The 17,547-nt window shown below is 37.6% G+C and overlaps 1 protein-coding gene across 2 annotated transcripts in view; it reads right to left on the bottom strand.

Annotated features, from left to right (window-relative positions):
* PMS1 (PMS1 postmeiotic segregation increased 1 (S. cerevisiae)) overlaps positions 1–17,547 on the bottom strand; it is a 108,225-nt gene that overhangs the window by 35,487 nt on the left and 55,191 nt on the right. The window contains exons 5-8 of one of the 2 annotated variants that reach the window (XM_006864044.1): positions 15,888–16,004; positions 8,872–8,994; positions 8,219–8,362; positions 2,841–3,718 (exon numbers count right to left, since the gene is read on the bottom strand). In XM_006864044.1, coding sequence (XP_006864106.1) covers positions 2,841–3,718; positions 8,219–8,362; positions 8,872–8,994; positions 15,888–16,004 — 1,262 coding nt within the window. The remainder of the gene's footprint in view (positions 1–2,840; positions 3,719–8,218; positions 8,363–8,871; positions 8,995–15,887; positions 16,005–17,547) is intronic. The other variant, XM_006864043.1, reaches the window with a different exon arrangement.

The raw sequence follows: 17,547 nt of genomic DNA, 5'->3' as shown, positions 1-17,547 counted from the left end.
CATCAGGAAAAACCCAAAACGAAAATGGCAGTATGATTGGTTACCACAAGAATAAGCAAGTTGCTCAAGGCACACAATCAAGTTCCTTCGGGACAAACCCCCCTCTAAGACTGAAACGCAAAGGGAACACATGAGCAGGCATGTAAGCTTGCTGGCGATCACATTGGTCTACTAGTGAAGGGAAGAGGGGGAAAGGCAGCAATGAAGAAATGGGCTGAGTTCAACCGCGTTTCACAGACTCCTGTTGACCTGGAGATAACAGAGAAGAGAAAGGGCTGGTAGGTCCAAAGTGTGAGACCTGGGGACACCTGAGCCCATGGACAAGGACATAGCCACAGAGAGCTAGAGCTGAGAGTGAAGCAGCCAGTTTATATGAAGGAAAGGGAGATGCACAAGAACACCCAAACTTGCAGATAGTATCCATGTGACCTAACCTTGATGACTTGATAATCAGAACTTGACTGTTGTTATGTGCCATGGAGTCGGTTCTGACTCATAGCAACCCTGTACAAGGTTTCCGAGGCTGCAAATCTTTATGGAGGCAGAAAGTCTCATCTTTCTCCTAAGGAACACCTGGTAGTTTCGAACTGCTGACCCTGTGGCTCGCAGCCTGATTTGTAACCACTAGCTACCAGAAATTGACTAAAGGAATATTAAAAAAAAAAACAATTTTGATAAGGAAATGAGGATAAATTGCTACAATTTGATGAACTTGGCCTATACTCATGGAGGCATTAACTAAAAATACCACCAGATAGGGAAGGCGTCCTCACATCAAGTATCAATGCTATCCCCTCTGTACATAGGGTAGATAGGGACAGGCAACTTAGACACTGGCTACCTAAAATGAGGGGGCAATAAAGGTACAAAGTGACTGGCTTACATGGTTTCAAGAGGGAATTTAGTTTAAGAGTGTGTGGGGGAAGATGGAGTCCCCACTGAACAGTTTTCATCTTGTCTAGATGGGTCTGGTTAAAAGAGATGAGGATAAGATTCTTAAGATTCAATAGTGAGTAATTGTTATCATGACTAATTGCAACTGTCACAACTCTAAAAGTAGAAGTGTTGTAACAAAAACGGGGGAGTAATCTTACAGTCCAGAAACAGAGGACCCTAGGACCATCAAGGGAGAAGAGCACAAGCAGAATACAGGACCTCATCCAGAGAAGCCGTGACACCAGAGGTGGAGGCAGAGATGGGGACATGGAGAGAGGGAGCAGTTGAGGACTCTAGATTCATGGAAAGTGAGGGACTGAGAGCTGGTAGCCAAGAAGACTTGCAGAATGTGCCCTTTGGTGGTGTAAATTATTATATATGCATGAGTGTTTTTAAAAAAAAAAATCATTAAACTGAATAGATAGAAATACTGTAAAAAAAACCACAACCATAACCCAGAAAATCATAAAATTTTGTGCCTTCAAACACTACAGTTTTCAGTATGGATTCAGTGTAAAGAAAGCATAAATTCTGACAGCTGAATTAATGAAGAACATCAAGATAAGTGAAGAAAAGATCGAAGTTGTCCAAGATTTCATTTTGCTTGGATCCACAATCAACACTCATGATAGCAATAATCAAGTGATCAAACAAAATAATTCCATCAGGCAAATCACATGCGAAAGACTGCTTTCCAGTGTTAAAGGGAAAAGAGGTCAGTTTGAACACTAAAAGGTGTGCCTGACCTAAACTATGGTATGTTTGATAGTCTCATATGCATATGAGAGTTGAGCAATGAATAAGGAAGAATGTAGAAGAATTGATGCATTTGAGTTATGGTGGTGGAGAAGAATGCTGAAAGTACTATGGATTGCAAGAAAAACAAATCTATCTTGAAAGAAGGAGAACCAGAATGCTTCTTAAGAGACAAGGACAGAGAGACTTCATCTCTTATACTTTGGACATGTTGTTAGGAAGGACCAGTCCCTGGAGAAGGATATCATGATTAAAACAGTGAAAGGTCAGAGAAAAAGAGGAAGACCCAATGAGCCATTGGCAGCAACAATGGCTCAAACTCATGGCAACTGAGAGCATGGTGTGTGTAGAACATGTCAGTTTCTCTGTTGTACATAAGAGTTCCTATAAGATGGAACTGACTGACAATAGATTAGAAACACCTACCATATAAAATCTGGAACTATTTTTCCTCTTCACTCAATGTCTTCCATAGCTTAATTTTTACTATACCGATAGACATATGACATGTAATTTATAGTTATTTTAATCAAATATTACCTGTCACATTTAGATCAGTACAGTATAAACTGAAAAACTAGTAAGATAATCAAATATAGATTGTCACATTATTATCTACCAAAAAATATCTAGCAAAACCCAATATAGTCAATATGTTGCCAATAGATAAAGCCCTGATTTATATTGAATAGGGACACTATCAACACCACTAAATTGAATCTGCAACAATGGTACTGTTTCAGTATTAGGGTATGTATTTTGGGCACCATTTAAGGAAGAGACTACTTAAGGTATTTTTTAAAAAATAATTTCTCTATTCTAACTGGCACAATGCAAAAACTGAAAAAAAAAAAAAAAAAGTAATGCCATATAAGTTTTTTAAAATAAAAAAGAAATAGAAGCAAACGGTGGTTCTAAATAAAGAATGACAAACGAACTTTCTAGATTAAAAAGTGGTTAAGTCTTATGCCAAAAAAAAAAAAAAATTCAAAATTAACATCAAAAGAAAGGGATGCCAGTAAAAGGTATTCTATCTAAGCCAAATGGCATTTTCCATAAATAAGAAGTTTTAAATTCTCAAACCTAGTGAGTCATATAGAACGGAAATAGCTGAGCCTTCAGGTCACACGGAAGGTCTGGAAACTTACTTCAGTTTTTCCTCTTCACTCAGTGTCTCCCACAGTTTTTCAATTTGCACTGTTGCATCCTTCAAACTGGCCTTGGAATTTTCTGTGAGAAACTGAGAACGATGATCTTGAATAAAAAGGGCACTTGCTGACATGGGTTTCTTGATTACTCGATTGCTAATTATATCATAAGCTGTTAGCTGTCCAGATTTGTTATCGATCACGTTTGACTTTTTGTCACAGGGACCTTCACAGAGAGTCTTTGGTTCGGGGCTTGGAGTACTACTACGTGATAAGCTTTCTTGTGGCACTAAAATTTTCACAGGTTCAATGTTCTTTCCCACTGCATTTTTAAGTACATTTCCCTTGCTCCAGTCATCCGCACAAATTTCCAACGATGACTCAGGAAATGCTCCTGTCTCATTGTTCCCAGTCTCATTTACATGGCCTTTATTGACATTTTCCAATTGCATGCACTTAATAGTACCTGAAAAAGAAGTTTCATGATATTCACTATTGGCATCTTCATGTGATAAACTATCCAGTGGTATTTCTGGAGATACATTTCTAGTGTCCTTATCAATGTTAGAATTTTCACAGCTAAAATTACCATCATGAGAATCACCGATACATAACTGGTGATTTAAACAATTATTAGAGTTTTTCCCAGAGTCATCATTCTGTACATCATTTTGGAGGGAAATGGATGAAGTATCAACATTTAGGTAATTATTTCCAGATGATTCTGTTTTATTAAGAAGTGCATCTGTTTGTGCTGTTCTATTAATAACTCCACCAGCTGATGAAACATCTGTTTTATTATTTTCACAAGTATCTGTACGAGGTAGTGGTCCATAAGAAGCGGTCATCAGATTTTCAAGAGCAATCAAAACAGATTCCTAAAAATATAAATTAAAAAAAATTAGGTGTAATTATAAAAATTATACATAGACAACAAGATTTAAAACAATAATGAAAAATAAAAACATTTAAACAAGTCTTTTTTCATGTGAAAATAGTTGTTACTCTTAGGTATCATTGAGTCGGTTCTCACCTAACAGAAAGAAACACTGCCTAGTCATGTGGCATCTTCACAACCGTTATTATGTCTGAACCCAGTCTGCTGCCACTGTGTCAATCTATCTTTTTTTTTTTTTTTTGGGGGGGGGGTCTTCTATTATGCTGACCTTCTAAAAAGTATGTCTTTCCCTAGAGACTGATCCCTCTGGAAAATATGTCCAAAGAATGAGAACATCCTTGCTTCTAAGGAGTACTTGGACTGTACTTCTTCCAAGATGAATGTTTGTTCTTCTGGCAGTCCATGGTACTTTCAATACTTTTCACCAGCACAGTAATCCAAATGCATCAATTCTTCTACGGTCTTCCTGGTTCATTGTTCAACTTTCACATGCACAGGAGGAGACTGAAAATACCATGGCTTGGATTAGGCACACTTTAGTCCTCAAAACTATCTATCTTTGCTCTTTAACACTTTAAAGAAGTTTTTGTTGTTGTTGTTCATACCATTACATATATTTTAATATCATGGTAATTTCCTTTTTAGTTTTCACAATGAGATGTGAAAACTGATTAAAAGTGTTCACTTGTTTTTTGTTTTTTTAAGTTTTTATTGTGAATTGAGTGATAGTTTACATAAGAAAATATCAGTTTTACACATATCCTATAGTATTTCATTTCACTGCATCATTGCAATGATTACAATCTCCTTTGTGCATCATCATTTAACAACAGTATTTGATTCCTTTCCCTCTTTTTTATTTTTGTGGATGTAGACAAAAACACTCAGGAATATATAATCATTTAAAGAACCCAAAGGTACATTCTGTAAGCCTGCCTCTAGGTCACCAGTACATAGCCTTTCTCTTTCCATGAGTCTAAACTCCTCAGCTGCTCTATTTCTCCTTGTCATCCTCTCTGGCTCCATCTCTGGTGTCACTGCCTCTCTGGATAGAGGCCCATAATCCACTCATCTTCTTCTCCCTTACTGGTTCTAGGGTCTGTTTCTGTATTGTAAGATTAACTACTACCCCTTTATATTACCAAACTTCTACCTTTACAGCTGTGGCAATTGCAATTACTTCTGACAATAATTACTCACTATTGAATCATAAGCATCTTATCCCCTTAATCTCACAGTCCAGAAACAGAGAACTTTAGGACCATCAAGGGAGAAGAACACGAGCAGAATGCAGATCCCTATCCAGAGAAACAGCAACACCATAGATGGAGGCAGAGATGAGGACATGGAGAGAGGGAGCAGCGGAGGACTAGACTCATGGAAAGAGAGGGACTAAGCTGGTGGCCAGGAGGCAGGCTTACAGAATGTGTCCTCTGGTGGTTTAAATTATTATATGCCTGAGTATTTAAAAAAAAAAAAGCTAAAATGAATAGTGAGAAATACTGTTGACTGATGGTACATGGAGGGGATTGTAATCATTTTAATGAAACAAAGTATATGATTTATTGAATGTAAAACTGATGATCTGCCCTGTAGACTTTCACTCAATTCACAATAAAAACTTAAAAAAAAAAAAAAAAGAAAAAAGAATCTTATCCCCATCTCCTTTCACAAGATGAAAACTATTTAGTGGGGATTCTACCATCCCCCACACACTCTGAAACTGAACTCCCTCTTGATAAGTTGTAAGCCAGTCACTTTGTGCCGTTATATCAGCCCCATTTTAGGCAGCCAATGTCTAAGTTGCCCATCCCTATCAATCCTGTATACAGAGGGGATAGGATAGGATTGATCCTTAATGTGAAGACTCTTTCCTCACAGTTGGTATTTTGAGCAACTATACTCATAAGTATATGTCAAGTTCATCAAATTGTAGAAATTTATACTTGTTCCCTTTATCAATTTTTTTTTTTTTTTTTTAATCTTCCTCTGGTCGAGTTCTGATCATCTAGTCATTGAAGCTAGGTCAAATGAGTACTGGCTGCAAGTTTGGGCATTCTTGTGCATCTTCCCTCACTTCATATCAGCTGGACACTTCACTCTCAGCTTTAGATCTCCACGGCTATGTCCTTGTCCATGGGCTCAGGAGTCCCCAGGAGTCACCACACTCTGGACCAACTAGCCCTTCCTCTTTTCTCTCTCATCTCCAGGTTGACAGGAATCTATGGAACATGGTCAAACTCATCCTACATCTTCATTGATGCCTTTCCCCCATTTCCAATTACCAGGAGACCAACTTGGTCACCAGCAAGCTTAAATACCTGCTTGTGTGTTCCCTTTGAGTTTCAGTCTTGGAGGAGGGTTTGTCCTGAAAGGACGTCATTGTTTGCCTTGATGGTTCCCTGGCGAACACCTTGCTTGTTCTTGTAGCAGCTACTCAGACTGTGTTTTTATTTTTATTTTTTCTGCTGGTCTTTCTTTCAAGAAGTACCTTCTGTTCCAGGCAGGTCTGCTTGTCTTTTCAATTGGGAATGTCCCACGTCAGAAGGTTCTGGACAGGACTCAAGATTCCTTTCTGCATCATTCAATAATCTGCCCATAGAATCTTTCAATACCGCAAGTTGAGATTTGATTTTTTAATTCAGTTCCCTTCAGCTTGAGAAATGCTAAGCGTGTTCTTCCCTCTTGATTTTCTAACTCCAGGTCTTTGCACATTGTGGTATAATATTTGACTTTGTCTTCTCAAAATTGACGTTTTGAAATTTTTTGTTCATCTCTTGTGTCTCCTCACTTCTTCCATTTGCTTTACCATCTCTATGATGGATAGCAAGTTTTAGAGACTCTTCTGACATCATTTTGGTCTTTTTCTTATTTCTTGTCCTCTCAATGACCTTTCATCTATCAGTCATACTGTGGTGGCTTGTGTGTTGCTGTGATTCTAGAAGCTATGCCACTGGTATTTCAAATACCAGCACGGTCACCCACAGTGGACAGGTTTTAGCTGAGCTTCCAGATGAAGACAGACTAGGAAGAAGGATAGACAGACTACTTCTGAAAATTTAGTCACAGAAAACCATACGAATAGCAGCGGAACACTACCAGTACCAGATTATTGACTACTGAAACATGATGAAAAAGCCCCTCAGGGTGGAAGGTGATATAAGCCCCTCAAGGTGGAAGGCACTCAAAATGCGACTGATGAAGAGCTGCCTCCTCAAAGTAGAGTTGACCATGATGACGCAAATGGAGTAAAGTCCTCAGGACCTTCATTTGCTGATCAAGCACAATTCAAAATGAAGAGAAACAGCTGTAAACATCCTTTAATAATCAGAAAATGGATTATAAGAAGTATGAATCTAGGTAAATTGTGAATTTTGTCAAAAATGAAAAGGAATGCATAAACATCGATATCGTAGGCATTAGTGAGTTGAAATGGACTGTTATTAGCTATTTTGAATCTGCCAATCACATGGTTTACTATGGTGAGAATGACAAAATGAAGAGTAATGGCGTCACATTCATCATTAATTAAAACAAGTCTCATGGACTTGTTTTTAATTTTCTTCAGCTGCAGCCTGAATTTGCATAGGAGCAATTGATGGTCTATCCACAGTCTGTGCCTGGCCTTGTTTTGGCTGATGATATGGAGCTTTTCCATAGATGTAGTTAATTTGATTTCTGTGTATCCCATCTGTTAAGTTCTATGTGTATAGTCAGTTTTTATGTTGTTTAAAAAGAGTATTTGCAATGAACAAGTCACTGGTCTTGCAAAATTCTGTCATGTGATCTCCAGCATCGTTTTTATCACCAAGGTCATATTTTCCAACCACTGATCCTTCCTGTTTGTTTCCAACCTTTGCATTCCAATCGCCAGTAATTATCAGTACATCTCGATTGCATGTTTGATCAATTTCAGACTGAACAAGTTGGCTGTTGTTAAGTGCCATTGAGTCGACCTGAAGTTGGTAAAATTCTTCAAATTCATCATCACTGTCTTTAGTGGCAGATGAATAATTTTAGTAACAGTGGTATTAACTTGTCTGTCTTGTAGGCATATAAATATTCTATCACAGACAGCACTGTCTTTCAAGATAGATCTTCATATGATCTTTTTGATGAAGACTGCAACACCCTCCTTTTTAGTTTGTCATTCCCAGAACAGTAAACCATATGATTGTCTGATTCAAAATGACCAATACCAGCCCATTTCAGCTCACTACTACCTAAGATAGCAATCTTTATACATTTCATTTTTGACAACTTCCAATTTTCCATCACTTGTCTGTCATGAAAATGGTTAGATTTGCATAAGTATATAAATAGCATGTGGCTTAGCAGGGTAATGTGCTAGACCTCAAGGTCAGTTTGAACCTCAAGGTTGGTGGTTTAAGCCCACCAGCTGCTCCTCAGAAGCCCTATTCAGGGTCGCTATGGGTCGGAACCAACAACAACAATATAAAAATTGTCTGAAAAAAGTTACCTTGTTCTGTAGTAATACTTGACTTTTATCTGGTGTTAAATTTACATCCACATCAGTTGTTGGCACATCAATTTTTAGAAAGAATATGGGATACAAACGAGTGGATTCCTTTAAGCACTTCAGACTGTAATAATGTCGGATCAACTGAAAATATAATGAATAAGAGGAAAATATCATGTAATTAAAAATAGTACTGTTGAGCACAAAATGTGCAAATTCAATTGAGAAATTAAGCAGAGGTAAGTGTATTAGGAAAAGCAGTATCCACGTAGCAGTACTCTTTCAGAGACCTCAAACCTCAAGAAAGCATGAATATTAATAAGTACAGCTATCCAATGCAAGTGGCTTCATGGTTTAAAGATAATAGTGATGTGGAAGCTTTGAAGAACTACAGTTGGAATTATACTCTGATAACTAACTTAAGTCACTTAACATCTTAATTTCCTTACTAAATGGAGTAATAATGCATAGTATACTAGTTATGAAGAGTAAATGAGAAATCTTATGTAAAGTTCTAAGCACAATCCTTAATAAATGTTCATTTAAAAATTTTTTTCTTTTCCTTAATTTAGAGCAGATTTTGGGATGTAGCTTTTTGACAAATGACAGAGTTAATTTTTACTTCTGATTTTTTTTTTCTATTAGATAATTACCTTTAATATGTCTTTTTGATGTACTGGCCGGTTGTTGATAAAGATGAAACTCCTTTCTGGAGTTGAAAGGCTCGTGAGAGAGTGGTCTGCATCATGCTTTGGAAGAAAACCGCTTAGATATATCTATAAATTACAACACAACAGCATTAATTTAATATGGTTCCACAGATCTGGCTATATACAATATGTTGTTGTTATATGCCGTGGAGCCGGTGCCGACTCATAGCGACCCTGTACAGGGTTTCCAAGGCTGTAAATCCTTACGGAAGCATAAAGCCTCATCATTCTCCCACGGAACAGCTGGTAGTTTTGAACAGCTGACCTTGCGGTTCACAGCCGATTCGTAACCACTACGCTACCAGAGCTCCTTTAATATGTTGAAAGGTATAAAAACAAAGGGATTTTCATCCTAAGGTGTAATGAGCCACATGCTCAAGCATTAAACCTAAAGAAAGTAATAAAATCTGTTAAAATGATGTCCTATTTTTGGAACTCCACTTTATGGGGAAAAAAAAAATCAACAGTCATAAAATCTTCACCAATCGTCTGCCAATATTTAACTATCATAGGACACAGGGCATGGACACCAATCCCTATTCAATTCATCTTCTATCTTCTTAAAATTTCTGTTCGCCTTTTTATCTTTAACTACCTTTTTTCAACAATGATCCTTGGAAGTGTAATGGGGTGTGAGCTGGGCTGCTCCCACAAGGTCAGTAATTCGATTTACAGTCTCAGCAACCCTATACAATGTTGCTGAGTTGGAACTGACTCAATGGCACACAACAATCACAATTTTTCCTATGAAGGAGTGACTGCTTCTAATTTTATTCTGAATATTCTATAATCTGAGGGACAGGGTTTTCATTTCTCAAAGTTAAAACACAAAAACAAAACTCTTTAAATGAACTTCCACAGGGCTAAACACTGATTGTTGTTGATGTTAAGCACTGTCTGAATTGGCTAAGACTCTTAGCAATCCTATGCACAACAGAATGAAACCGCTACAAATTGTTTTCATTTTTGTTTAAGAATTTTCCACAAAAATTCTGCTGATTATTGACATTCTTTCTGTAATCTACAGATGTATGTACGAAGAGGGAGAAAAAGAAGGGAGGTTTTAGAAGAGAATCCCAGAGAGATACAAAGAGGCTAGAAGACAGGGAAAATGCTCCTTTAGCTCAATAGCCTAGCTAAAGGCAATATAGAGATTTGTTAAGAATATAACATAAAAAACTAGCATGACTTGTTTTGAATCCCAGATCCACTACTTGTTAGCGATGTTATCTTAGTCAAAATATTTAAAATACCGGTCTGTAATCTCTTATTTGAAACACTTGGAACTAAGGACATTGTTGTTAAGAAGCACTAATAGTGAAATTTCAACCTAGGTGAATAAGAAAAGCCAGCAAACAGTGGGGTGCTAATTTGTGATAAGTGGAAACCATAAGGCTCCTTACCCACAAGGTCTGTTAGGCTGTCACCTATGTCTATGGTCATCTCTGCCCTTGGAAACAGGGCTCAAGGAGATGCATTACCAATTGTAGAACACCAAGTGTATTACTGTCACCATGCTAAATAGTGCCAATATATTAAAATAAATGAATTAAGTCCGTGCAATCCATTACAAAATGATACTACTTAATTAACTGTAAAACATCACAGCATTTACCAATGGTTATATAACAACAATATGATTTACTAGGTAACATGAGACTCTCCTAAAGCAGCTACCGAGCAGCAGGGAAAGTCTGCGAAGGCTCTGAAAGACTTACTGAGTTTGTGGATAAAAAATCTGCCCTGAGTAAGAATGAATAATACTGCTAATGTTTTCCTTTTACAATATCTTAGTTAGCTATTGAAAATTACTTCCCAAATACTGTAGTTTGTACATGGCTTAGGATAACCTTAAAAGCTAACAACCTATACTCAAGCTTTATGAAATAAATCAAATAAAGGGGCAAAATCTCATAAAATACTAATAAAAAGTAAAATCAGGCTTTTTGTTCATTGCCATTGAGTTGATTCTGACTCATGGCGACTACATGTCTATCATGACAAAACTATGTTTCAGAGGATTTTTCAAGAGTAGTTATCCAATCCCTCCTTCCTCTACTTCAGTGCTGTAAGTAACCATGACCGGTCTCCTAACATGTCTTTCCTCTCTCTTTCACTAAACCTCCATAATACCTGAGTAAGTTCATGCAGAGCTTTTTCTCTCATCCCAATTGCAAATATTTGGCACGGATAGATTAAAATCAATTTTAAAAGCATTTCAAAAAGACCTAATTACATAAAAGTTAAGAAAAACATCTTTATGGATGTAAACCATGTAACAGGGAGTGGTGGGTGAAGCCAAAACCCCCAGGTGCTTGCTATAAGATCAGAAACAAGCTATGTTAGTTGAAAATTAAATTCCGGTATAGGAATCAGAACAGAAAATACTCATGCGAGCCAAGAGACTGAAAACAGTCTTTCCACTTGCAACATGGGGATGAGATAGGATCGACCACAAAAAGATGCTTAAAAATACAATCGCTGTGTGGGACTGCTTGCCAGGGTCTCAAGAAAGAGCAGATTTAACAATATACCAAGATTAAGACCAAGCCAAGGTGGCTAAGGAAGTGGTCTGTAAAAGTCTTGGCAAGATGAGAGGCATAAGCTACTAATATGTTGTTGTTGTTGTGTGCTGTGGAGTCAGTTCTGACTCATAGCGACCCTGTATAGGGTTTCCGAGGCTGTAAATCTTTACGGGAGCAGAAAGCCTCATCTTTTTTCCTGCGAAACAGCTGGTAGTTTCAAACTGCTGACCTTGCGGTTCGCAGCCTGATTCGTAACCACTACGCTACCAGAGCTCCTTTTACCTATCATGTTGTTGTTGTTGTTATGTGCCGTGGACCTAGTTTTGAAATGGGGCTGGGGAGGAAACTGCTAAAATACTATGGAGGAGGGGAAGTATAGAGAGGAAAAAACAAAATAACATACATAATAAATCCAGAATTTAGATGAACTTTCAAGTCAAACTTTCAAATATTTAAAGCAGCAGAGAATAAGAAAATTTTCTTTCAGGAAAACAGAGATGATAGAGCAGTATGAAAAGGACTGTGAAGTTAGTATGTATAACATGCTAAATAGAGAAAGTAGCATCCAGTTTAAAAAGACAACAACAAAAAACCTAATAAGTAAAGAAATCAAAACTGGTAATTAGCAAGGAGCTCTGGTAGTGTAGTGGTTACGAATCGGGCTGTGAACCTCAAGGTCAGCAGTTCCAAACTACCAGCCACTCCGTGGGAGAAAGATAAGGCGTTCTGCTCCTGTAAAGATTTACAGCCTCAGAAACCCTGTGCAGGGTCACTAAGAGTCGCAACTGGTTCCTCGGTACTTAACAACAACAATTAGCAATCAAGTTTAGGACAAAAGAATATGAAAGCAATTTAATTCTGAATCCTGGAAATACACACATAGTTCTGAAAATAAAAATTAGGAAGTACTGAGGGATTCACCCAGAACTTAGCTGAGAACAGACCAAAACGAAACAAAAACAAAACCCCACTGATTATCGAGTCAATTCCAACTCATAGTGACACAACAGGACCGAGTAGGGCTGCCCATTGGGTTTCCAATGCTGTAATATTTACTGTCACATCTATCTCCCGTGGAGTGCCTTTGAACTGCTGACCTCTCTGTGAGATGCTGAGTATTAATCAATGTGCCACCAATATGCCTACTAGAAAATAATGCAGAGATAAAAACATCAAAGAGAAGAATAACTTAAGGAGTTCCATCATAAAACCAAAAGGAGTTCCAGAAATTAGTGAAGTTAAGCAGTGCAGGAAAACAAAGCTTTCAAAGAATTTGTTGTTGTTGTTGAGATTTGAAAGATGTGAGTTATCAGATAAACGCTACACACTAAGAGCTTAAATCATATAAATTAATATAAATCTACACATGTATAAATAGCACAACTACAGAATATCAATCATAAAAATGAAATCTTAAAAGCTATGTGAAAGATTCCTTACATAACTAGCAGCAAATAAAGGAGTAATTGCTTTAAAATGCTGAAAAAGCAACTGACCACAACATTCTATACAAAGCTCAACCATATTTCCAGGCGTAGGGAAAAATAAACACAGTTTTAGAAACTAGGAGTTTTAGATGCATATCCTTGCTGAAAGAACTACCAAATAATACACTTGTACAACAAAGGAAGAAATGAGATAAAGAAAGTAGCAGTGAAAGATATAAACAAAATAATTTAATATATGTAGTTGGCTGAAAAAAAAAACCCTGGTGTTTTAAGTTAAAAAATAAAATTCTAGCATGTTGTTGTTTCTGTGTGCCGATGAGTCAGTTCCTTCACACAGGGACACTGTGGAGGATTTCCGAGAGCAACTGTTGTGTTTGAACTGTCAACTTAGAAAACCAGAATCTCTAGAGCCAGCTCCCACAGATATCAAATCTGAATTACCTACAGTAAGCGCAGGTTTCTAGTTGTTATTTGTTGTTCTTAAGTGCCATTGACTAAGTTGCAACTCATAGCAATCCTGTATGAGGAGCTGTTGCTGGGTTTGGACTTCCAGCCTTTTGATTCAAACTGACCTTGTGGTCCACCGCTTATCCTACAGTGCTTTTGACTCAGGGTGTCAAAGTCTCACAAAGCTGTAGGGGACCAGGACACAGCAGGAATTTACACAATACCATTACCATTCCAAGTTGGCCAGCATGACCATTCTAAGATAGCAACGGAGCACGCTGAAATTATTAAACAAGTATTAAGGCAGTTATGAACAACAGGATCCATGTTTCAGAGGCTATGATGGCCATCAAGACTGTTGTTTTTCTCAGGCAGAGAGAACACTACATCTAAGCATTAATTGAGCACAAGTTCCCATCTAAGAGTCTAAAAAAATAATATTTAATAAACAATCATGATAATCAGTAATTGAGGACTCAATACCACACAGAGATTAGAAGGGGGAAACAGAAACAGATGAAAGATTTCAACAAATTATGGGAAAAAAGAAGAGAAGGAAAAAAAAAACTGTCCAGCAGAACTCCAGAAAGCCTTTATGGCAAAAGACAGGAGATGACAAGCACAACAAAATACTTCTATAAAGAAATGGAATAAGGAAAATGTGTTACAAACCAAAACTAGAATTAATGTAAAGTTGTCTAGAAAGATAAAAATGCAAAATGAGAGAAAAATTAAGGAATGGAATGGAGAAGAGGAAAGGGGTAGAATGAGCTCCTGAAAAGAACTAGAGTAAAAAGTATGGATACCAATGTGCAGAGTACACCTCCACCCCATGTGGCTTTTGTGACTCCGCTGGCCTCCAGACCAAGATTTTCAATATTCAAGTAGAGTCTGACGGTTACCAAGCCCAGTCACAAACCAGAGTTTCCAAATACACTGCGTATTCATGGGAAAGACAGCAAGAAAATGAGTCTTAGAGAAAACAAATATGATACACCAAACAAGAGAAAAAAAGATCTGATAAAGTAAATAACCATCCTAAAACAAAGAGAGATAATCCCAAGAACAAATAAACTAAAAACAAAAATTTTATATACATAAAATAAGAAGCTATGAAAAATATCCTTCTCCAGCGACTAGTCCCTCCTGACAATATGTCCGAAGTATGAGAGATGAAGTTTGGCCATCTTGGCCTCCAAGGAGCACTCTGGCTGTACTTCTTCCAAAATATATCTATTGGTTCTTTGGGCAGCCCATGGCACTTTCAATATTCTCCTCCAAAACCGTAACTCAAAAGCATCAATTCTTCTATGGTCTTCCTTATTCATTGCCCAACTTTCACATGCATATGAGGTTACTGAAAATACCATGACTTGGGTCAGGCGCACCTTAGTCCTCAAGCTGACACAATTCAATAGGAGGGTTGAAAGATAAAGTCAGAGATAGGAGCGGGACATTTTGACATAGAAACGCAGAGAAAACGCACAGAGCGAAGATGGCCAAGTTAAGGAGGGACAGAAATTAGAGTGATGTCACTACAATTCAGAGATTGCCAACTATGGTCATTAACCAAAGAAGCTAGGATGAGGTTCAGAATTCCTCTCTAGAACCTTCAGGGGGAACATGGTTCTGTTGATACTTTATTTGGACTTCTAGCTTTCAGAAATGTGAGAATAAATTTGTTGGTTTATGCTATTAGTTGTTGTTAAGTGCTGTCAAATCAGTTCCGACTCATAGTGACCTTGAATTAGTGGTAATTTGTTATAACAGCCCTAGGAAACTAACAGACTGACAATATAAAGGGGCTTCAAAGAGTTCACAGAAAAATGGAATGAAAATCATGAAAAATTTCTACAACATTTTGAAAACCCCTCATATAAAAGTAGAGTGGGAAACACTGAAAGAGGATAGAACAAATAAAGGGAAGAGCAGGGGTGTTAATAACCTCATCCAGTACCAAAACAAGTCAAGAAGCACTGTCTAAAACTGATAGATTAACAAAAGGAAGCTACATTTAGGATAAGAAAAAGAAGAGGGTAAGTACACTAAATCCTCTTCCTTAAACAATGAAAAGTAAATCGCTAAGTTTCTAAATTAAAAAGCAATTAAAAAAACTTAATGTAATAACCCAATGCTGTCGAGCTGATTCTGACTCACAGAGACCCTAAAGACAGAGTATAAATGCCCCATAGGTTTCTGAGGCTGTGATCTTTACAAAAGCAGACTGCCATATCTGTCTTCCACAAAGTGGCTGGTAGGTTAGAAGTGCTGATCTTTCAGTTACCAGCCAAGTGCTTAACCACTGTGCCAACAGTGATCCTTGAATGCACAGTACTAAAGCAAAAAGAAAAAGTAAAAAGGGCCTAGGGAGGAAGAATTAATATGAGCACTATATGTATTTTTTTTTTACCTTGTATACATATTTGATGAAAAAGTAAAAAGAAAAAAATCCCTTACCATTCCAGATTCCTCAAAAGGAAAATACCTTAAGAGCGTCATGAAAAATTTTAAATGACTAATGAACAATTCTGTTACATACCTGTGAGTCTTCAAAGTGGTACTTAAAGGCCTCCATATTGCTCATGACAGCAGTTCCCAGAACTGACATAAGAGCTGTCTTATGATCTGGAACTCGGGTTTTCTGCCAAGTAACTGCCTAGGATCAAAATAATAAACACACTTTTAATGCAACTTAAGTCTACTAAACTCAATTTTCTATCATTTTTATTTTGCATTCATTTCCAGCATATATTTTCAGTATCATTTAAACAAGACTAATGAGCTATCAAGTCTGACAGAACAAACCCTGATTATGACTTTTGTTGTTACTAAGTGCTGCCGAGTCAGTTCCAATTCACAGTGACTCTGTATAGGGTTTTCAAGGAGTGACTGGTAGGTTGAATCACCTACTTCATGGTTAGTAGTCCTTATCCTTGCTGTTGTTGTTGTTAAGTGCCGTCGAGTCGGTTCCGACCCATAGCGACCCTGTACAGGGTTTCCGAGGGTGTAAATCTTTACAAGAGTAGAAAGCTTCATCTTTTTCCCGCAGAGCGGCTGGTAGTTTCGAACCGCTGACCTTAAGGTTCGCAGCCCGATTCGTAACCACTACGCTACCAGAGCTCCTTAGTCCTTATCCTTAGCACTTGTATAATGGGGTCCTGGTGTGGCCAGTAGGATAAACACAGGAAATGACAAGGTCAGTATAGTAGTTCAAACCTGCCAGTGGCTCCTAGGAAAACCTATGCAAAGCTGTTGAGCTGGAACCTACTCAATGGCACTGAGCAACAACCGTTACAATAGATAATTTACTTAACTTCCCTGAGCTTCAGTGTTCTCCTCGCTTTAATATAATTTAGAAAACTTCTCCCCAGAGTTATTGGACTATTAATATATAATGTAGGCAGGCACTCATATCAGTGGAATAAAACACTTCATTAAAAATTAACTCTCTTCTCTTTTCTAATCCCAAGATACCTCTTCAGAGTATACTTTAATTTTTACTTCAAGTAAAGGTATTCTTTTTTTGAGGATGAATAGCTATGCAATAAGATTTATATAGGTAGTCGAACAAGTATAAAAGTTTGGGGGCAATATTCTTTAAAATTACCTTTGCAACTCCCTTCTTTTTCCTTTTATTAAAATTGTGAATTGAGTGATAGTTTACATGGGAGAACACAGGTTTTATACTCATCGCTTCACTGCCATGATTATAATCTCCTTGATGCTTCATCATTCAACAGTACTTGCTTCTATTCCATTTTTTGTTTTCTTTGGAGGGGGGGATGTAAACAAAAACACTCAGGAATATATATATCATCTACACAACCAAAGGGCACATTCTACAAGACTGCCTCCTGGGCACCAGCACCTGGCCGCCAGCACACAGCCTTTCTCTTTCCATAAGTCTAGAGTCCTCAACTGCTCTGTTTCTTCATGCCCTCTGTTACAATAATCAGTCAGTCACAATCAGGCCCGCCATTTTAGGCTATACCTTCTGGGTTCTTCCCTCTCCCTTCCCCTCAACTCCATTTTGTAATCTTAGGTTTCTGTTTCCAAGCCCTAAGCTATAAGGTGCATCGTTTAAAAGGCAACATGGCTTTTGATAGGCCAGAGCTAAATCACCCTAGCAATGATGTGTGATCTCCTGATTTGAACCTATATAAGACCACTCCCTTCCTGTTATCTTTCCTTCTGCCTTC

This window comes from Chrysochloris asiatica, unplaced genomic scaffold (genome assembly GCF_000296735.1).
Source record: "Chrysochloris asiatica unplaced genomic scaffold, ChrAsi1.0 scaffold00059, whole genome shotgun sequence".
NCBI lineage: Eukaryota > Metazoa > Chordata > Mammalia > Afrosoricida > Chrysochloridae > Chrysochloris > Chrysochloris asiatica.
Note: the sequence above shows the minus strand (reverse complement) of the source record. Positions and strands in the feature narration are given on the sequence as shown.